General features: G+C 45.3%; 2 protein-coding genes across 2 annotated transcripts; one reads left to right on the forward strand and one right to left on the reverse strand.

The window, feature by feature from the left end:
• The first annotated feature begins 162 nt into the window (after positions 1–162).
• Positions 163–15,203, forward strand: tbl3 (transducin beta like 3). The gene is made up of 23 exons (XM_061749689.1): positions 163–343; positions 442–493; positions 595–690; positions 776–823; positions 928–1,069; positions 1,155–1,239; positions 1,330–1,500; positions 1,908–1,983; positions 2,070–2,166; positions 2,253–2,476; positions 2,834–2,975; positions 3,908–3,966; positions 4,064–4,170; positions 6,135–6,270; positions 8,364–8,603; positions 8,824–8,894; positions 9,522–9,678; positions 10,227–10,285; positions 11,266–11,369; positions 11,853–11,924; positions 12,695–12,853; positions 13,546–13,639; positions 14,586–15,203. The coding sequence occupies exons 1-23, from the start codon at positions 312–314 to the stop codon at positions 14,869–14,871; spliced, it is 2,709 nt and encodes a 902-aa protein (XP_061605673.1). The 5' UTR covers positions 163–311; the 3' UTR covers positions 14,872–15,203.
• Positions 15,204–15,799: 596 nt separating this feature from the next.
• Positions 15,800–21,232, reverse strand: noxo1a (NADPH oxidase organizer 1a). The gene is made up of 8 exons (XM_061749690.1): positions 20,855–21,232; positions 20,695–20,775; positions 20,538–20,601; positions 20,274–20,457; positions 19,005–19,195; positions 18,803–18,916; positions 18,603–18,720; positions 15,800–18,092 (listed from the first exon to the last, which is right to left on the reverse strand). Exons 1-8 carry the CDS (start codon positions 21,014–21,016, stop codon positions 17,207–17,209), a joined length of 1,800 nt encoding a protein of 599 aa, XP_061605674.1. The 5' UTR covers positions 21,017–21,232; the 3' UTR covers positions 15,800–17,206.
• Positions 21,233–22,742: the final 1,510 nt, after the last annotated feature.

Below are 22,742 nucleotides of genomic sequence, written 5' to 3' on the forward strand. Positions count from 1 at the left end.
TGTTCAAAACATTGCTAAAAATATAATTACCATCTTATTAATTGTGCTGCGATGGCTATGCAGTATACGTGAGGATATTTTAAAAACTGCAATTGACACGCACTGAATATGACGTCATATAGAGTGGAAACTAGTGAACCCGATTTGGCCAATCAGCAGCGTAGGCTGTGATGACGTCAGATATATGCGACTCACCTAACAACATGCGGGGAAGATGCGTTGACTGGAGCCAACGTGCGGACTAACAAAACATCACATTCACTGAACGAAATCGACAAATACTAAAAAGTTGAGCTGGTGTCGCGAGCATCATGGCGAATATTAACTTTCACTTCAAAACGAAGTAAGTTTGAGTCCCGTGGCACGAGCTGGTGACTTAACTCGATGAGTCTAGCTAAGCTAATTGTAGCAACAACTCATAATTGTGTCATCCTTTTACAGTTATGTTGTTTCGAGTAAGATCGAGCCATTCTATAAAGGAGGAAAAGTGCAGGTATACTGTCAAGTTGTATTTTTTCCAAATTCATAAACATGTTTTCCATGTTTACGCGTAAAAATAAGCCCATTAACCTTATGCTTGATTTTCTTCGACAGATCAGCAAGGATGAGCAATACATCTTTTGCACCTGTGGCTCTCGTGTCAATGTTTTGGAAATCAGCACAGGGAAGATCGTCCACAGCATTGAGCACGTAAGGCCAAATCGCAGCCAGACAGCGACACCACAGTGATCGGACATTTGCTTATCGTTAAGTCCATTCCATCTCGTGTCTGCAGGATGATCAAGAGGACATCACATCGTTTGCGCTAAGCTGTGATGACGAGGTAAGCTTGCATATACTTTTTGGGCATCGATCGTGGACAACAACATTAGTTTCTGCCTGTGTGGAAGTGTTCAGTCAGTGTTATCGTTTCGCATCCTCCCACAGATGCTGGTAACAGCCAGCAGAGCGCTCCTTCTCAAGCAGTGGGACTGGAGGCAAGCGCAGTGTACTCGCTCCTGGAAGGCCATACACACTATTCCTATAGCCAGCCTGACGTTTGACTCCACCTCCACGCTCTTGGCCACAGGTCAGCATGAATAATAAGCAGCTGTTATTTTTCCTGTTGTACTACTTTCCCCGTTCAAAACGATTTGCATATTGTTTGCTTGTAGGCGGTTGTGACGGCACTATCAAACTCTGGGATGTGGTGAAGCAGTACTGCACTCACAACCTGAAAGGCTCTTCAGGTGTTGTACAGTAAGTGAGAATGTTACAAATGTTTATTTTCTTTTAGGTTCCCAGATACACTTGGCATTGCCTTCATGTCAATCAATCATTTGTGCGCAGCCTGGTTGAGTTCCACCCAGACAGCGAGCGTCTGCAGCTCTTCTCGTCCTCTCTGGACTGCGGCATCCGGCTGTGGGACCTGCGCACCAGCCAGTGTGTGTTTGTGCTTCAGAGCCACTACAGCGCCGTCACTTCCCTCAGCTTCAGCCCTGACGGTGACACCATGATCAGGTACAAATGGAACTCTGGACCGATCAGAGCAAAGCTGTTTTCCGTATTTAAGTTGAGAATAAGAGCGATGCAATCAGAGCAAAGCTAATTTACACTTCCGATATTCATACATGAAAATCAGTTGGCGAAATTCGCCGTTTTGAACTCAAAATAGGCCATTAATGTGAATCGTATAGATCCAATGAGTTTTTCGGGGTGGCGTGGGACCTTTAATATTTACTTATTTCTCCATTTCCAGGCCCATAAAGTTGTAAAATAAAGTCATATTGTTGGATTATTTCAGCATTGTGTCTGAATTCTAATGCATTTCATACATTAGGATGTATGAAGGACCTCAGCTTGAAGACATTTTTCTGCCATGTGTTAAATGTCTCACGTTTTTATGTTGTGCCCTTGTTTGATTGTAGTTCAGGGAGAGATAAGATCTGCACAGTGTGGGATCTGAAGAGCCAGACAGCTAAGAGAACAGTACCCATCTATGAGGTAAGACTACGACAGTTATTATATGTAAAAATAATAATAATAAGCATAGTGCATTCATTTAAGTGTGTTTTTACCTTTGTGTGCAGGCTGTGGAGGGTGTTGTGATCCTGCCTGCCAAAACAAACCTCTCTCAAATTGGAGTCAAGAACAGAGACTTGCATTTCATCACAGCTGGCAGCAAAGGTTCAACTTTGACCCGGTCCCAAATGTCCTAGCAATATATTCTCACTTTGTGCTCCATCAAAACTCTTCCCAACTGGCGCATGCAGGGCTGTTGAGAGTGTGGGAGGGCAGCACGGGCCGCTGTGTCTACAACCAGCCCCTCCCGTCCACGCTCGGCCCGTCCTCCGAGGATGAGGAGGAGAAGGACGACGACGACCCCCGCAGTCTGACGTACTTGCTTCACCTGCCCGCCTCCGCCAGGCTTGCCACCGTCACTGCGGAGCACAACATCGTGCTCTACCAGCTGCCTGATCTCAGCACACAGCAGCAGGTGAGCCATGAATGACGTGTATCCGGATACTTCTTTGAATGCTTCTGAGCAAGATATGTAATGAATCTCATTAGCTGTAGAGCAATACAGTACACAAAGTGTGCACAAAGTCTGCCTTTCAGTCGCTAATGCTCAGGATCTAAATCTGACGGGGCTATTGGATCTCATTAGAGTGTAACGTGTAATAATTATGTCCAGTGACTGTTTGCTTTCAAATAGTCACTTAATTGTGGTTGAGCGGTCTCATTGCCCAACCTAATTTATTTAGGTTCTTCTTAAAGTAAGAACCCTATTAATTTCAAATGGTAACCTACAAAAAAAAAACCCCACTCATCTAATATGAGTTCCTTCTTGCAGTTTGTGGGTTACAGTGATGAGGTGCTGGACGTAAAGTTCCTGGGTCCAAACGACAGCCACATTGTGGTGGCGACCAACAGCTGCCAGCTCAAAGTGTTTGAGCTGCTCGCCAACAGCTGCCAGATCCTCTACGGGCACTCGGGTGAGGCGCCAGCAGATGGCAGTGTGTGCTTCCACATTGCGATGCAGTAAACGTGAGATGAGCCCAATACTAGCTACCATCCATCCTTGCTTCCTCCTAGCTTAGCTTCTGATTACGTAGCCAAGCTACCACCTATCCTAGCGTTCCCTTAGCCTAGCTTCTAGCTGTCCTTGCTTCCGTCTATTTTAGCTCATCCTAGCCTAATCTGTTTTCTACCGATCAAAGTTTCCACCTATCCAATCTTCCGCATAATCTAGCTCCCACCTAGCCTAGTTTGAGCCCAATTTAGGGGCAAAAAATTCCATCAGCCCCCCCCAACCCTGGCCAGCAATTTATCTCGTGTCCACCCCACTAAATTGCCTGAAACTGTAGTGGTGGTCAAGACTGGCATACCAGAAGGAGTAGCACAATGACCACGGAATTGAAGCAAAAATTGTGGAGACAGCTGTTCACTTCTTTACATTCTACATGTATGTTCTGTAAAGTAAACTATTAAAGAGTGGTATTTGTCTTTATTAAAACGCACACACACAAAATGTGTTGTGTTTTTTTTCGAATGGAGTAATTTTATAGGACGTGCGTGTTTATGGAAGATTCAACTGGAATCTCAAAGCACCACTGTTTTACAGAGAACATTTATTGTACATTTCCCGTTCCTATTAAAAGTTATTTAACAATAAGGCTGGTGCCGTAAGAGTGGAAACATTACCCGACCAAGAAATCTGAAGGTGTAATTACCGGTATGTAAAAAATCTTGACGTGGGTTGTAGATATGTCCCTCTGAAGACGGTACCTGCGCGGGCTGGGACACATCTACTATTTTACACAATATCGGTCTTAACAATGAAGATTATGCCGTGATGATTGACTGCTTAATGAGCTGGTTGATGGAATGTTTGTTATCTTTTTCTGTCACATTTCCTCCCTCACAGATACTGTGCTGTCGTTGGACGTCTTTAAAAAAGACTGTGTCTTTGCGAGCTGCGCAAAGGTGAGGACCTGTGTGTGACACAATGCCACTTTTCCAGCAAGTCACGCGCACGACCGTAACGTGCTTGTGCTTGTCACGTACTGTGTCCATTCCACAGGACAGGTCAGTGCGTGTGTGGCACATGGACGCTGACAGCGGCCACGTTCGCTGCGTGGCATACGGCACCGGCCACACAAACGCTGTGGGCTCCATTTCCTGTTCCAGGTAACACGCATCCCCTTTATACACTGTTCAAAATGATCACGCATGACGGGTGAGTTATGTACACATTTGAGTTGTAGCTTCAATGGGTGTGAAAGGAGAAAAAGTCACCATCATCACCCTGACCCCAACCCTATTGAGAACCCGTGCCACGTCTTTAAAAGTCTTTAAAAGCGTACAGCCGAGCTAAAAAATAGGTGTGTGTGTGTGTAATTTATGTATTTATTTATTTCTACACACACACTCAGGGGTGCCAATATTTTTAGCATGAAATGTATAATGTACATATGTACTACACATATTATATATGCACTGTGTGTATTTATTGATTTACACACACACACACACCCCCAGGGGTGCCAATATTTTATAGCACGACTGTATGAGAGTGGACGGCAGTATAGCTCCAACAATTAACAATTCTGAAATGAACAAATGAGCATTGTTAAGGTGATAAGTGTATCGAAGAGGGGCTCCTCCAGTGGATATAAAAAGTCTACACAACCCGGTTCAAATGCCAAATTTATGTGAAGATCATTTCAAATCTTTTTCCACCATTGTGACTCAATTCTTCTTACTATTTTTAAAATCTTTTTCAAGAGGTGGGAAGTAAAAAGAATCAGAATCAGAATCATCTTTATTTGCCAAGTATGTCCAAAACACACAAGGAATTTGTCTCCGGTAGTTTCGGAGCCGCTCTATCTAGTACAACAGAACACTGAAATAACGTGCTTGCATCTGTGCATACACGCTCTTATAACTGGTTATGTTCAGAATTGACCAAATCATGTTAAATAGGGGTCAGCACACACCTGCCACCATTTAAAGTGCCTCGGATTAACCACAAATAAAGTTAAGATGTTCTAGTAGGCTTTTCCTGACATTTCTTTCTTTCTTGCTGGAGCCTGAAAGTTTAGAGCTAACACTGAACTGTTCATAATTCCTGCCACCTTAGGAGAAGCCGGCGGTGTTTCTGGGTGTTGTTGATAAATGGCTTTTGCTTTGCATAGTAGAGTTTCAAGTTGCACTTCCGTTGCACATATGTTTTTCTGAAGTGTTCCTGAGCCCACGGGGCGATATCCTTCACGCATCGATGTCGGTTTTTGATGCAGTGCCGCCTGAGGGATGCAAGGTCACGGGCATTCAATGTCGGTTTTTCGGCCTCGCCGCTTACGTGCAGCGATTTCTCCGGATTCTCTGAACCTTTTGATGATATTCAGGACCGGAGATGAGGAAATCCCTCAATTCCTTGCAATTGTCCGTTGAGGAACATTGTCCTTCAACTGTTGGACTATTTTCTCCAGCACTTGTTCACAAAGAGGTGAACCTCGCCCCATCTTTGCTTGTGAATGACTGAGCAATTGTTTTCTGTTGCCAATTGGCCTGTTCACCTGTGGGATGTTCATTCCAAACAGGTGTTTGATGAGCATTCCTCAACTTTCTCAGCTTTTTTGGAACGTGTTGCAGCCGTCAAATTCGAGGTTCATGATTATTTGCTAAAAACAATTAAGTTGATCAGTTTGAACTTTAAATATCTTGTGTATTCAATGAAATATAGGTTGAACATGATTTGCAAATCCTTGTATTCTGTTTTTATTGATGTTTAACACAACGTCCCAACGTCATTGGAATTGGGCTTGTAGTTATGATTTCCGTCAGTGGACCATTATGACTTTCAAAACCATCTAAATGTATGTTTGAATTATTTGCTAAACAAATGTGCCCAAATCCAAAATGTAATGTTAAGGATTTGATGGGGAAAATTGCTTTTAACATCTGTTATAAGTGAAGAAGAATTGCAAGAAACATGAAGTAGACAATAGACAATTAGTTGGTCACATAAAATGATTTGTGCCTGTGGCCAAGACTATTTAGGAGAATGAAAATACTGCATATGCCTAATAATTTGGAACACAGTGTTTTTTTGACTTATTTGACATTGATGTATGTTTTTTGTGTGTGCGCAGGATGAAAGCGTCCTTCATCGTGTCCGGCAGTCAGGACTGTACAGTCAAGGTGTGGGATCTCCCTGCAGACTTGCTCGCCGCAGAAACGGACTTGCACCAGCTGGCTGCACGGGCCACAGAGAAGGCACACGATAAGGTACGCCCAAGACAATGAACAAGAAGAGAAGATCGAAGGCAGACGTGAGAACAAAGACAACTGCAATTGCGTTGGGTCGATTTCTTCAATTGCTCGGGGTGCGTTGGCATCCCTGCCCGGGCGTTGACTTGTCACTTTGTGTTGATGTTGCAAGCATCATTCTTCAGCCCTGCCAACTATTTCGCTCATTTGGAGTTCAAGTAAACAACTATTGTTTGGATCAAGGAACGTCTGCCACACAGTTCTGCTCAGCTCGGGCATTTGTCTTTGGAATTTGTATGTTCAATTTGTGTGACAATTTTTCTCCGGGTGCGCCGGCTTCCTTCCACGTCCAAAACATGCTCGTGCCACCCAAATGAGGACAAAATGGATGACCATATGGATCAATGAAATAATATGCTTTACTATTTGATTTTTGTAAAACAGTACATTGGAGAATTGATGGAGACATGATAATAACACTATAACAGAAACAGAACATTTTTTGGTAATTACCACGGCTTTTAGTTCCATAAAATTTCACTAGAATTCAAATTGTTGTCATTCATATTTCTTTAGGTGGCGAAGTGCAGAATTCAACGGATAGCGTGGAAATGAGTCTAATACGAGCCATTGGGACATAAAGTTTTCCTTTTCTCCCCCACCGATTGATTTGTCCAAGTTACAGGTCACCAATGGTGGAAAAAGTTTTGAAATGATTTAACTCGGTTGCATTTTATGTATTTGTTGTTATATATCCCAAAAACCTGGCAATTTAACATGGGTGTGTCGACCTTTTCTGTCCACTGGCTCAATTTCAGAGTTTGAGCTCGAAATCAAGTTAAGCGCAGTCATCGAACGTGCTGCTGACAGCGGATTCTGGAATAAATTACAAGCAGAAAAGCTCAACTGGAGAATTACTTGGAGGTAGAAACTAAATAATTGCAGCATTACAAGTATTTTCTGTCTAGTACGAAGACCATTTGCTCCACCCCAAAAATTCGACCGCCACCCACTGATGTTTTGGTATCGACCACAGTGACAATTTCCATCCATTTTCTCCTCACGCGGGTCGCGGGCGTGCTGGAGCCTATCCCAGCTGTCATCGGGCAGGAGGCGGGGGCTGCACCCCGAACTACACCCTGGTTGCCGGTTGCGTGTGCTTTAGACAATGTGCTGTATGTTTACATATTTGAAGTCATGATGTTGTAAGACAGGAACGTTTGGTTTATTTGTTTGACCTGATACGTTCACATTACAACATCGATTTTCCGTACTGCACGTTGTAGACTTCCTCGAATGAATGAACTTGGCAACGTCATCAAACAAGATTCCATGAGATGAAGGCGTTTTCAATTTTTTCGCCTTCCTGAGACTGAAAGAAAAATGTAAAAGCTAAGCCGCAGGCGACAAATGATGTCGCATGCATAACATTTTTGAGCGTTAAGAATGGACTCAATCTCATTTAAGTTTCAAATATCAATCAAGTGAAAATGCAACGGGCTTTTTTTGCCGCACGGACGCTCGCGGTGGCAGACACCGAAACGTCAGTGGGTGGCATTTCACTTCAACATATGCAACAAAGGATTGTAACGCCGTCACAATATCATTCAATCATATTGAGCAGATCTCACCCAAGGCGTCCCTTGAGAAAAGTGTCGAAGAGTGAATAGAGCAGCATATTTTTGTCCTTAATTAGCGGGCTCCATTCTGCTTGATGGGGGATTTTCTATTATTGTAATTTTACGTACTCATTATGATCCCTCACGGGGAAATTCAGTGTACACTCCACTGCATATGCAGGTACTTCTGAATTAAAAACCAATATATTATACCTACTACCTCATTTCTGTATTATACATTTTGGACGACAAAAATGTCTGAAAAAGCCTCCTAGAACACATGAACTGTATTTGTCGTTAATGCTCCTCCATATTGCTGCAAAGTGAAACTGCCAGAGAGATCGACTTAATTGCAGTCCCAAAGTATTTGCACTCAGTGACTTCCCACCACTGCTCGTCTGCTACACATTGATGCATTGCAGACTTGACTTCCTCGTAAGAGCTTTTCTAATGGCCGTTAGACAAATTTGAATAGAAATTCTGTCTCTCCAGGATGTCAACAGCGTGGCCGTTTCGCCCAACGACAAGCTGCTGGCGTCCGGCTCCCAGGACCGCACGGCCAAGCTGTGGTCCCTGGCGGGGGAGGGGACGGTGGACCTGCTGGGCGTGTTCCGGGGCCACCGCCGCAGCGTCTGGGCCGTCTGCTTCTCGCCCGTCGACCAGGTGCTGGCCACCTCCTCCGCGGACGGCGCCGCCAAGCTGTGGAGCCTGCAGGACTTCAGCTGTCTCAAGGTAGGCCGCGGCTCACTTGCGCCACTCGCCAAAAGTTAGGGATGAGGACAGGTCAAAGGTCAAATCAAGTTGGAAAGGTTCTCGGGCATTTGAGGTTCAAGATGAAAATCCACACCAAAGTCCAATTGCCCTGATTTTTTCCGAGTCGTGTACATGAGCACTTTGTTACAGATTATTTTGGGTCCTGAAGTAAAAATACGTGTTTGACTGTTTTAATTAGACATTCGAAGGGCACGACGCATCCGTGTTGAAGGTCATCTTTGTGAGCCGAGGCACTCAGCTGCTCAGCAGGTAAATCTTGACACCTTTTCACATGGCCGCAAGCCGTTGCTACATTTTGAACACCAAAAAGTGTCTTTTTGCGCTTGCAGTTCAACAAAAATGATGCTTTTAATGCAAATATTTTTCAAATTGAGGTATCTCACAGGAAATCATTGGAAATATAAAATGGTAACCCTAGAAAATGATTGTGGCTTTGCCAAGTTTTCCTCAAATCTTTTAATTATTTTAATACAGTTGTGCGGTTGCGGGTTCAAATCCGGCCTGGCCTGTGTGGAGTTTGCATGTCCTCCCCGTGCCCGCGTGGCTTTCCTCCGGGCACATCCCAAAAATATGCGCGCTAGCTTGATTGAAGACTCTAAATTGCCCGCAGGTGTGAACGTGAGTGCGAATGCTTGTTTGTTTCTATGTGCCCTGCGATTGGCTGGCGACCAGTTCAGGGTGTACCCTCCCTGTCGCCCAGCACGCCCCCGGCCCGCGTGAACAAATATGCCAGTATAATAATATTGTACAGTCTTTCTTTTCAATTTTTCAATTTTGGCTGGGCAGATTCACACAGTTTCAACTGACTGTACGTATCGAAGTTACCAAATCGTTCAGCTCACAGTTGTAACAATTCCAAGCGTGCTCCCTCCGTAGCGGCTCGGACGGTTTGGTGAAGCTGTGGACCATCAAGACCAACGAGTGTGTGAAGACGCTGGACGCCCACCAGGACAAAGTGTGGGGGCTCCACAGCGGCAGGAAAGACGACAAGATGGTGACCGGGTCGGCCGACTCCATCATCACCGTATGGATGGTGAGGGAGGGAGGGAGGGAGGGAGGGATGGATGGAGGTCCTCATCGTATCGATTTACTTCAAATGACCCAAATTAAAGATCATTGTGCTCGTTTCAACGCATTTCGCTGCTTACTCAAGAAAGATGCATAGGTGAACTGGGTCACATGGAAGAAAAAAAAAAAGAAGTCGGTCACTTGAATCATGTATAGAGTTCCGTTTGACTTCTCTAAGCTCAAGGAGTTTGATTTGATTGAGACGTATTTAGTGTTGTAAGTTTGCGAGTTTTTAAAAAAGTCACACTTAGTATTTTCTGCCATCTAAAATTAATCAATTCATAGATCGGTAAATTGACCTCGCCACTATATTTGTATGAAAAACACTGCTCGACCAGAAATATAAAAACAAAAATCAAATGAATATAAGTAAGATAACTTAGAGTGCCAAAAAAAACTTAACAAACTAAAGAAGTTATTTATTATTTTTTTTTACCTTTCCACCTAACCTCTGTTGTCCCGAGACTTTTTTTTTAAGAATCAGAATGAATGTGGCCTTGTGTCCGTTACCAGGATGTGACGGAAGTGGAGCTTGCCGAGGAGCAGGCCAAGCGGGAGGATCAGATCATCGAGTAAGTCACCAGATCGGTCGCACAAAATTGCAAACGGTCCGGTTCCCGTCTTCTTTGCAAAGGACAGCCGTTGCGTAACCCGTTCGCCAAAGACACCAATTACGGAGTCACGGGTGCTGCTCGTCTGTTGAACGGGACAATACCTTGCGCTGTGAACGAAACCGGTCGCCTGCCTGCGTGCCTTCCAATAACACGCTTGCATGCGCTCAGTGTTTAGGTTACGTAAGCTTAAAAAAAAAACGGTTTCGTAAGAGGAAGCCTTTTCTTATAACAAAGCGTGCAAACAATACCAGCGGGGGATGTGATCTATATCAGCCCTCAGAGGTAGAATGACTTCCTGGTCTTCGCCTTAACATGCGTTCACATCGGTGTCTTGACGTTGAATAATGATGACAAAGTCTTGTGATGGAAAATGTGACATTTGGTATTGTATGACTGGATTTAGTTTGTTTTGAAACCTTCCGTAGCGATTCACAACAGTTGGTTTAACTGAAATACACAAGAAGAAGTCCATTTCGTCTGCTAAAGGACAACAGCGAAAGGCGGCGCGAGGCCGACATGCACCCCAGGAGGAGAACGAAGCCCCCTCCCAGACCTCCCTGATCGGCCACACGCTCTTTCTTTCTTCCTTTTTTCCGACGAGCTGACTGTGTCTGTCTGTAGTATGCCGTATTGATCGGATCGTATACATACATACATACATACAAGAGCGTATAGAAATCCGGCTCTGCGACCCTCCTCTCGGCTCTTTGCAAAGATAATACACTGCACAAGTTACTTCAAGCATTTATTTCAGGAATTCAGAAGAAGCATTTTTTCCCCCCCCCCCACGAGGGGGAGAAACCCGCAGTTAAATGAAAGAGGAAATAATCCGTCAAGGTCAACTGATAGTGGTTGACAAATCTTGTATCGGGGAAAGCTTGGCTGTGCTCCCTTGTTGAAATACTATTTGTTTTGTGTCCTTCCCTGTTTGTGTGAAGGCAGCAGAAGTTGTCCAACCTGCTCCATGAGAAGAAATACCTGAAAGCTCTGGGCCTCGCCATCTCGTTGGACCAGCCGCACACTGTGCTGTCTGTAATTAAAGGTACTCAACCTATTCAAAGCTCTTTGCGCGGTTTGTCTTGCACTCAGGTAAAACTGAAATCCTGCAGTTTACATAATTCTCTTCCAAGAAATGTATGGAATGAATCATTCACTGTCACCGCTCATTGTTGACGGCTGCGTCGGTAACGAGACGATACTGAAACAAGCCGAGTTGTTTGTGTGGCCTTGGACATCATCGGGGACAAGGACGACATGCTTGGGCCAAATGTGTACTTTGATGGCTGCTGTGATGTTCTGGCTATATTTGATTTGTTTCGCTTTGTCACGTCCACTTTAGTAACAATCTGGTTGCAAAGTACTGTGTCATTACTTTAATGTCCTGCCGCTGCGTTATGTTCAGTGCGTGGCGTCGCGTAACACTGCAGCACAAACGCTAATGCGCCAGACGACGGCATTGGAAATATGGAAAGGTCCTCCTTTGCCGTTGTCGTAATTGACACGTTCCAACCTCTGTTCCTTGCAGCAATCCGTCAAACAGGAGACAGTAGTGAGCTTCTGGAGAAGACCGTTTTGAAACTTCGAGTGGATCAGAAAGGTAGCCGGCAATTTGTGCAAAATCTTCCATGTGCACTGAACCCGTTTATCGGGGGGGAATGTTCCACACCCACTGAGAGAGAGGAAAATCTGTGATATAGAGAGACCGTATGATTTATTTTATTCACTTTAAACTTGTTAAAACGCACATTTGGAAGTATTCCTTTGTGCCTCTTCGCACAAATAAGAGGCACAGCGTACTTGTTTATTTGTCACTCCCAGTTTCAGTTTACCGTGAAACCGACACATAAAAGAAAAGAGAATTGAACATTTTACATGTAAACACCAAAATGCTCAACCAAACCATATAATTTCATCTAACGAAAGTCCACCAGCTTCATGCTAACATAATGGAAAAACACCATAGATGGGCTAATGGAAATGAGCATAGAAGTTACGGCAATTATGAACCTTTGAGCAACTGATTTTTTAACACGCACATAGAGCAGTAACGTTTACAAACAGAGCATCCAAGAATACTCCCAGGCATATATGTTCTCTGCTCTGTTGTTGGAACAACTACTGTTGCTAGTAGGGGACCTTCTCTACCTATTCTTCTTACTCTTAATTATGTTCCATCACTTCCAGTAGTCCTCGGTACTACCTGAAAAATGCAAATGCAACGTGAATTTCAGTAGAAAACCTTGACAGACAACAGTGTTTTTCAAAGACGAGCACAAATGAACACTGGAACACGTTACACGAATGCAACGTTTCCAAGGTGCGGAAATAAAATGGAATCCGACTTTTGCTGCTGTGCTCTTTGCTCAGAGTCGCTGCTGCGCTACTGTGGGGTGTGGAACACGAACGCCAGGAATTGTCTGGATGCCCAGGCTGTCCTCAAGGTTCTGCTCACGCATCTCCCGCCTGACGAGCTGCTGCAGTACCAGGGCGCCCGCGCCGTCCTGGAGGGCCTCATACCGTACACAGGTCAGCCAATTTCCAGGGGTGGGCAGTGCATTGGTACCTTGGCCTTCAGTGGGGACTTGATCCACCTCTTGATTCCGCCACTATCACATCACAATTATAGAAACCATGGATACGATACAAAAAAACACAATATACAACTGTGCCACGGACACCATGTGGCGCACTTCACAATCAGTATTTATCTCATAACATGACGAAAGTTGGGGAGTGTGGGAGAAGCGGCAGTCAAACAGGCCAAATTCCAGATGTCAAGGGCCGAGGGCAAGAGACTCGTTTCATACTAGGTGTGGTTTAGCCAACTGCAAGAGTGTCAAAATAAGTCTATAACCTTTCTATAGAGGTAGCCACTCTACTTTCTGCAGGGAGGGCATTCCAGAGTACTGGAGCACAAATAGAGACTGCATTCTCTTGTTGATTTTCCCCATAGTTGAGCAAGGAAATGGAGTCAAAACCTCATCCGTAGCATTTACATTTAAAAGGTAAATGTGGCGACCTGGTGGACCATGTGACATGTCATGAGTTTATGGCTCTGGCAAGAAAATGTACCTTTAATTGAGTTTAAGCAGTGAAGATACCGGCATCTGAGATAATGGTTTCGTACCTGTGTAAGTAACACTCATGTGTTTGATGGAAGACCGGCGGAACAAATGGACGCCACAAGAATACAATTTCACTTCTGTTGCCGCCCTCAGAGAGACACATGCAGAGGATCGGCCGTCTGCTGCAGGCGTCCATGTTCCTGAACTACATGTGGCAGAAGATGAGAGTGGCCGGAGCGCCATCCTGGTGAGGGACGCTCGCCCGCCGTGACCGTGAAATCATCAAGCTGAGGCTACGGCCGCACGTCTTAATTCTAGCTGATAAAATGACAATCAAATTCAGTCTATTGCGCACACCTGTATAGAAGCCGCACCCTAAATGAATTCCAAAAGTTTACACATTATACACGTACCGTCGTATGTCCAGTGCTAGCCTCTCTGGTGTACACGCCTTATCCTGACGGTGGCAGTAGTGAGGCGCCGGTAGACTTGGTTGATGTCAAGAAGAAGTAGACGGTCTGCTAAGTAAACTTAAACTCAAGCTGAATTCTGCCAGTTCGAGTTGTTTCCGAAGAACAGAGATACGATATGTTGGTGAGTGTTGCGGGATCTTCTATTTGTATGTGTTACTGCAGTGTTTATGCTAAAGTATGCAAATCTTTGCTAGCTTGTCTATGGCGTTCCTCATTGCATGTTAGCATTAAGCTAGCTAACCTCATGTTGGCCTAAGGATAATGGCAGTAATGCTGTGTCGAATGTACTTTGAAGGAACATTTATGACAAACAGTTAAAAGCAAGAAGACTGCCTCTCATTTGGAGAAATGTTAGTTATCTTCCAAATACAAGGAGAGCAAAATACAGACAAATAGGAGAGAAAACAAAAACTGCCAATCTTTTTGTAGGAAATAAGTGGAAACCGCTAAAAGCGACACAGAAACCAACATACTGCCGGTGCCACAACAAAATATGCACAGCAAAAACAAAGGGTCTCATTTTTAAGATGACGAGGGTGTGCGCTTGACCAAAGTAGATCGGAATACCAGTCGGAATGCTCCAAAGTGTGCGGATTTGATTTGAAAACACCTTTGTTAGAACAGGAAAAGGTTGCGGCTTACGGTGCTGTATCTTTTAACATACGCCAAATGCCCGCGATGCATATCAGTCTAATCCTAACGACGCATCCTCCCTATTAGCGTTGAAGAAATGGACACTTCGCCTCTTGGCTCTGAGCCCGTCTGTATGATCGACAAGGAGGCGGCGACGGGGACCGGCAAAGAAGGTAGCGGAAACGATGGAGATCCAAATTGTCCCGCTGAGGAGGAAGGGCACGCCGACGCCGACGAGGTGAGCGCCACCGAGAAAAGCGCCACAAACGGCAACCACCGACCAGAGGAAGAGACTGAGGAGAGTTCTGAGGAAGACGAGGAGCCGGATCAAATGACAGTGAACGCTGCAAAATGCTCGCCTCTCACCAGCTGACCGACTTCATGAAGCTCGCACCCGCGGTCAGCGTTGCTCATTCAATGGATCCAGCGAGCCATTGAGGAAGCAAGGGGGATGGTTATGCGTTTACGCATTAAGCGTGCCGCGAGTAAAAAAGCAGGAAGAAGAACCGACTCCAACATCTCGACTGTACGCTGCCTCCCGCGGCAGATATCAACCATGGCGGTTTTGTTCCTCCCAATCGCCGGGTTCCTCTGCAGTCATGCGAGATAAGCATGTTTTGTTTTTTTCTTTGTCATGATTCGGAAATAACCATCTTGTACTTTCTAATTAAAATCAAAGCGGTTGTATTTATATACAGAAGTGGATCACTGTCTTTCAATTTTCTTCATCCATAACGAGGACGGGAATGTGACATTTTGACATGAATGAGCATCACTCTTGTCTCTTGCACTGCTGCAGCTGATGTGGCATCAGGCAAGAAAGTTCCATCCATTTTCGTTACCGCTTATCCTCACGAGCTATCTTCGAGCAGTCCCCCAGCCAATCGCAGGGCACATGGAAACAACTACCAACCTACGGGCAATTTAGAGTCTTCAATCAACCTCGCACGCATGTTTCTGGGAAGTGGGAGGAAACCGGAGGGCCCGGAGACAACCCACCCAGGCACGGGGGGAACATGCAAACTCCAGAGAGGCGGGGCCGGGATTTGAACACCAGGAATGCCAGGAAAATTCATCTAATGAGGTATTTTATGCAGTGGTTCACATATTTGAACTTTGGTTAACTGGTCTGGGATGAGGAGAAGATGTATACAACACAATCCAGGGGAAAATGATGGATAAAGGGACCGATGATAGTGTAGTCATTCACGCATCTGACCCTTGTGCAGCTGCCATAGGATTGGGTGTTAAGGATCTCAAGGCAATGTCAGAAAAAGCAATATAATAAGAAGAAAAGAATGTCATGACTAAGCAAAGCAAATTTATTTATGCAGCGCATTTCATACACAAGGTAACTCAATGTGCTTTACATGATTACAAGCATTTAAAAATAAAGAAAACAGCTTATGAACATTTCAAACAAAGGGGAAAATAAAAGTACAATTAAAACGGCGTACAGTTGCAAGACCTATTTAAAGTGGAAAGTCCCTATAAAGCATGAGAATAAGAGGTTTTAACCTGGACTAACCTGGAAAAACATTCACACTCGGGGCCGACGTCACTTCTGTTGGCAACTTATTCCATTTGTGTGCAGCATAATAGCCACATGCTGCTTCACCACGTTTGCTTTGGACTCTGTGCTCCACTATTTGACCCGAGTCTGTCGATCTCGGAGCCCTACTCGGTTTATATTCCATTAGCATTTCCTTTGTGTATTCAGAACCTAAACCATTTAGTGATTTATAGACCAGTAGCAGAACTTTAAAATCTATTCTAAGGCTGACCAGGGACAGTGTAAAGACTTGTTCGGACCTCTTCGTTCTGGTCAGAAACCGAGCTGCAGCGTTCTGAATGCACTGCAGCTGTTTAACGCTCTTTTGGGGGAATCCAGTCAGAAGACCATTACAATAGTCAAGTCTACTAATGGGACTGTTGATAGTGGAGTGGTTCACATATCTGACCCTTTGTGCGGCTGGTGTGAGATGGGGAGAAGTCCACAACAATTCCAGGAAAAGTAATATTATGCGACCATTGTTGGTGTAGTGGTGCATGAAACTGAATTTTGTGAAGCTGGCGTGAGAATGGTTGAATAGGGAAAATAACGGGGCCACTGGTAGCTGTAGTGGTTCATGAAGCTGATTTCCAATCAAATATCAGGGAAATGATGATTAGTGACCATTGCTAGTGAAGTGGCTCACGTTGCTTACTTGTACTTCTGCATGAGGCCGGTTCGCACTGAAATGACTTAAAACTTTCACCATGGAGAACTGAAATGAAGAAATTGTTGGAAGCAGCGTTACTCCCTGTGCTTTGTCATCGCTGTCTTTGTTTAAGCCACGTTGCACCACTGCACAATTGATCGGCATGCTTTTATTCGGTCCAAAGCAAACAAACCACAACACACCCAGAGGCTATTTCCATTTCTAGCATTCTTGACACACAAACAAATATCTTTGGGTACATGTAAAAATGAGCTCCACGTCTAAATGCATATAAGGCTCAACAAACGTTTTCCAGTATGGAAAATATACCCTGAAGAGACTGGAAAGAGTTGAGTGATGCGTTTCTAGCTGCAAAGGTGCTAGCAATCTTTCTAGTATAAAACCGTAAATACATTTGAACAAGTTTGTTTGAGAAGTCTAGGTCCAGCTGAACTCATTCTGCTGCATTGTAATTGACTGATCTGAATTGTCCGACTTCGGCGACTTCTAATGACTCTGTATGGGCGTCGGGCTCTGAGATCTGTTTGCGTTCTTGCGAGTGATGGTGGTGCATCGGCTGAGGATCTCTTTGGCCTCCGGCCTGGGCGGCATCTTGGGCGCTGAGACGCTCTTGAAGATGTTGGGGTCGGATATGGCGGGCGTCATTTTGCCCCCCATGGCGCTTTCCGGATTCAGGTTCTGCTTAGCCGGCGGCGGAGGAGTGCGGCTGTGGCGCAGGCGGTAGTCGTCGTAGCTCATGCTCAGGCTCGTGGTCGTGCTGGTCGAGGGCGAGCTGAATTCGTCACTGCTGAATTCGCTGTCACTTGTGAACTCTCCCTCGCTGTCCCCGGTCAGGCTAATCGGAAGATCGTTATCCGCGTCGTTCTCCACCATGATGATGGGCGTAGGGACGTAGCTTGCGTTGGGAGGTGAGGCGTGTCTTGTATTAGAAGATGGGATGCCTCCTGTATTGGGAGACGGGGCGCGTCCTGGATTGGGAGACGGGGCGCGTCCTGGATTGGGAGATGGGGCGCGTCCTGGATTGGGAGATGGGGCGCGTCCTGGATTGGGAGATGTGGCGCGTCTTGGATTCGGAGGTGGGACAGGTCTCTGCTTGGGAAGTGAGGCGGTGGCCGACGCAGGTGGGCTCAGGACCTCAACGGATTTAGACAATTGCTTGCTTTGGGGCCGAAGGAGATTGGGTGAGACGGGCCTGGCGGGGTTCGGTTTTTGCAGGTTTTCTTGAGAGTGGCTCATCAACTGTGACTGCACTGCCAGGTTGGAAGGGGACAGAAGGATGGGACTGCTGCGCTTGTGGTGGCCTCCTGCCATGCGGCCGTGGCTCGGGGGCTTCAGGTACATGCTGGGGATGTAGCCGGCCTTGCCTTGGTGTCTGCGGAAACCAAAGGTTGGGTTAATATCTGAAAAGATTGGACACTTTGTCTCACTGACAATACAATCAATCTACACCAATGGACCTGGGATTCAAAGTAATTGTTGGACTCTGAGATGACTGTCTGGACATGGTCAAAGGTATTGGGTATAGGTTGCAGATACAGTGATAACCCTGAACGCTAACCCTACACTGATGTATTCTGTAATGTGTCTAAGATTTTAGTCTAATGGAGGAACCTTTTATCTTCACCAGAACCAAAAAGAGACAGATACGTATGTCCCCAAACTATAAACTGTAAAAGTCAAGTAGCGGTACCTTTTGAAGGTGTGCCGATCTGTACCTCTACGGGGACAATGATCGGAGTCCATCGCTACCCTTCAAACTCCAAAATGCCAACGGTTCCATTATAGCACTACCGACCCTGTGACAAGCCATTTTACCCCCTAAAGGTACAAAACCCTAACCCCGTTGATATTCTCGCCATAAAGGTTGGAAGGTTTAGAATACCTGATGAGCCACCAGCCGTTTTCCGACTTCTGCAGCACCTCCACTGAGGCGCCGATGCTCACTGTTATTTCGTCATTGTTGGTGGCTTTGTAGCTCTTGGTCACGGTGTAAAACAATCCTGACGGAGATAGAGATCACTTTGGTGATGTGTTCAACATCTTGAGAAAGGAGCAGAGGTTGGCGGTGCTTATGTTCTGTACCTCTTTCGGGAAGTCCATCGATGTTGTCCTCTTCCGGTTCATCGTCCGTTCTCTCCAGGTACGGTGCCGGAAACCAGGCCAAGCACTTGTCTTCATTCTCCACAAGCCACCAGCCTGAAGCCAGCCATGCAGCCAAAACATTAGAACCGGACGCTACTTTGTGAGTGTTTCGGCCCGAAGTTGACAAAGCTGCTCGGCTCACCTGCTTTGTCCTTGATGAGCACGTCGACTTTTTCATCCAGCGAGACTTTGAACGGCTTGTTCTTGGTGTCCTTGGTCTCGTAGGGGGCCACGCACCTGTAAGTCTCCGTGCTAAAGGGCTGGGTCACGTTGCCACCCTGGCTGAGAATTTGCTCCTGCTGGGCTTGCGTTTCGGGGGGCGTAATTATGATGCTAAGAGGAAAATGAAAACTTGATGTAAATACAGTGCAGAACCAGGCCCAAAAATTTAGCTAAGACTCTAAATTGTCTGGAGGTGTTCAGCCTTATTTGTCAATAATGCGCCCTTGCAATCGGCTGTCGTCCGGTCCCGTGTGTGCCTCGCCTTGAGCTCAAAGTCGGACGGCATCATCTCCAGTGGCATAAAGAGAGGACAGATGGAAACGGAGCTCGGGTCGAAGCTGCGCTAGCATCCTGCCGGTTCACTTGTCAACTAAGGCTTGGAAGCGTGCCTGCAGTTGCGCAACAACGTCCGTTCCAGTGAGTCCTTGGAATTCTGTAACGTGCTCGAAATGCTCAATGTTTAAAATGTGCTGCAATTTTAAATTGAAGTAACTACCCAACTAATGATTCAATTAAACGGTGTTAAAAGACATTTGAGCACTTTTGACTCCTCTGTAATTTCATATAACTATGATGTAAGATTTGAATTGTGTTTCCATGCAAAATTGCCGCGTCTGCTTTGAGCCCCCTTTTCGCTTCCTAAAAGCCCAACTGAGGGCAGGAGACGGAAACTCGCAAACGCGAACATCAGTCACTTGAAGCTTGTTTGAAGCTCCGTCCGATATGGGATTTGCATCGTCCCCATCAAGAAATCAAATTTGTACCGAGATAAATGTTAAAAACCAAACACTTCTGAGAGATTAAATGCATGAAACTGAAGTTAAACTGTAGTTGGGCAGTGATTCTTTCATAATAGATGATCTTTTTTTTTGGTAAATATGTATATTCTGTCACAGTCAATTTCTCATAATGGACATTTTGTGGCTGCAACTTCCTTGTGGGTTTTAACATACTCGGCCAATAATGATGATTGTGAAAGATGTTCAAAATTGAACTTTGGGAAAAGGTGTGACTTTTAATTGGCATTGAATTTGGCAGCCAACGCTCTCATAATCAGTCTTTCTCTTTGGATGGCTCCAAATGTCAAAAGTTACTAATTAATCGTGACTTTCAGTTCAGCTGGGGCACACACTTTATCAGACAGCCTTGTGTGTGTGTGTGTGTGTGTGTCAATGAAGAACAAACGTACCCGTTCCTGGAGTACTCTGGCTGCAGTTCCTCATTTTTGGGGTGGAGAAACTGGATGAGGTGCACCGACTGGTTGACCTGCGGATCGCAGCTCAGCAGTTGGTTGCAGTACTTCTGCAAGGGCTTCAGGTAATTGAGGGACTTGGTGCTGCCGTTCTTCTGCCCAGCTTTGGCCTTCTTTGCGACTAGAAGCGTACGTGACGCTCAGGTTACTCATCTTAAACATCGGCAGCAAGGCCGAGCGCACGCGGCGATGAGTGCATACCGTGAAATTTAGGCACGATTCTCTCCGATTTTTTCACGCCAGGGAATGCTTTCTTTAGGAGCTTCTGCGAAACAAGTCAAAGTGATACATTTAGCTCTGAAGTGTTTTGCGATAATAAAGATAAATGTTGTTGTTGTTTTTTTTTTTTTACACTTACATGCATTTTCTTAAAGTCCTCAAGAGTCCTGTAGATGACAATGTCTTCCTCGTCTGACCAAAGCACCGAGGCGATGTACATCTGGACGAGGAAAACATCACACAAGCGTTACGTTTGTCTTAAAATGAGAAGATCCTCTGAGCAAAAACAGATGTCTTACTTTTTTCTTGTCCTTCTCCATGACTCCGGTTACACGGATACTGATGGGGTACCTCTGCGACATGACAAGTCCAAAGTCCGACAACTCGTCCACGAGCAGCGAAGTGAGAAGGCGTCCGCTTACCGTTTGGCAGTGCAACACACAGATACTCTGCGGCTGCATTTATACACCCGCGCCGCCTGCGCAGGTGTGGCTCCACCATACGACAGCGGCATTTGTCACACTGACGGGAAAGTCCAACCTTGCTCCAAACCCGCAGAACGTCACTAACAAGCCAATTAAGCCAAAAGACCGAGAAAATATGCGGCTGCATTTTTTTGGGGGGGCCAAACAGAAAGGCCACACTCTTAATTTCATCACTGGAAGTTTAGTTAACTTAATTGTTGGGTGAACTGTATCATTACAAAAGAAAATCAATAAACGGGACTTTGAACCGGTCGAATTTGACTGAAGAAATCTATTGCATGTTCAGAAAGTTGTCTTTATTCAGCGCATACGGCACATTGATGCTTAAAGTGGAGTCAAAATTGCATACTGAAAATTGTAATAGGAGCGCCTCTGGTGGTATGCAAAAGAATTAGCGAATGAAGTGCAGATCAAATGGACCGCACCACAAAAGACAAACCAACATTTTAAAACATGTATGAAACTTTTGTTTAATCCAGTACAATACATTTTTCACTTTTCATGTACACTGCATTTTTCAAGTAAAGTTGAGTTGTATTTAACTGTGTTTAAACACAGTTGCTTTGAAGTGATGCTTTGGCGTCATGTGGCATCTCGGTGCCAAGGAACTATGTTGAAGTGAGTTGAGTGCATCATTTAGACGTAGGTGTTGCTTTGGCACCATCATGACACCAAAGAAATCTGTTGAACTGTGAGTTTAGGAGCTTCAAAAGTAGTGCTTTGGTGCTATCATCTGGCATTTCGTTGCCAAGGAACTATGTTGAAGTAAGTTGAGGAGCTTCATTTCGACAAAAATACTATTTTTGTGCCAAGGCATAAAACAAGACAGCTCTTGGTGTAGGTTTTTTTTGGGCCACAACAGAGGTTACATAACGCCAGACAAAAGATAACAACGAAGCACGTGTCCGCAACAAGCACACCTTTGTTTCTCTCACTCTTTGATAGATCAACTTGGCTGACTTTTGTGAAATCATCTGGTGCGCGACTCCCAAGAAAAAAGAAAAAAACAGCCCAAACCCTCCTCAGCAGCGGACGTTCGATTGGATTTCCGTGCGGTTGGAAAGGTACCCGAGCGTAATGATTCAGCTATGACTAATAAAAGTTTCATCAAAAGCGACGTCTCCCTTCATGTGCGTGAAATAGTACCTGCTTGAATTTGCATGAAGATGCAGCTAGAAATAACCCTGTCATGAGCGCCACCCATTTATTTGCCGCGCGCGCAAAATTAGATGGCAGATCGTGTGTTTGCCATCGTTGAGTCACGCTGTAATCAAGGTGAGGACTTCTGACAAGAGAATTTTCCGCAGAAATAAGGAGTCACTTGCATGCAGTGAAGCGTTGAAGCGATGTTGGTTTCCCCCTTGGCGTGTTTCCATGGCTTCGTGGGTGGCTCTCGTTGTTCGGGACTCTTCGAGCGTCCGAGTCGCCGCCGTGTGTGCTGAAAGGCTCGTTAATCATCAGCTTTGTGAAACGCTGGCCTGCTTTTCACCCGCTCGCACTCACAGGCAGCGCAGCGGCAAAGCAGTTCACATTTCACCGTGTTGTTTTATGCAGCGGCTGAAATAAGTATTTAACGCGTCACCATTTTTCTCATGGAATACATTTCCACGGCTGGTATCGACATGGAAATTTCACCAGATGTTGGGGACAACCCAAGTCATCCAAACATACAAAGAAAGCTCCGAAATTAAGTTGTGTTTCA

This window comes from Phyllopteryx taeniolatus, chromosome 16 (genome assembly GCF_024500385.1).
Source record: "Phyllopteryx taeniolatus isolate TA_2022b chromosome 16, UOR_Ptae_1.2, whole genome shotgun sequence".
Classification (NCBI taxonomy): domain Eukaryota; kingdom Metazoa; phylum Chordata; class Actinopteri; order Syngnathiformes; family Syngnathidae; genus Phyllopteryx; species Phyllopteryx taeniolatus.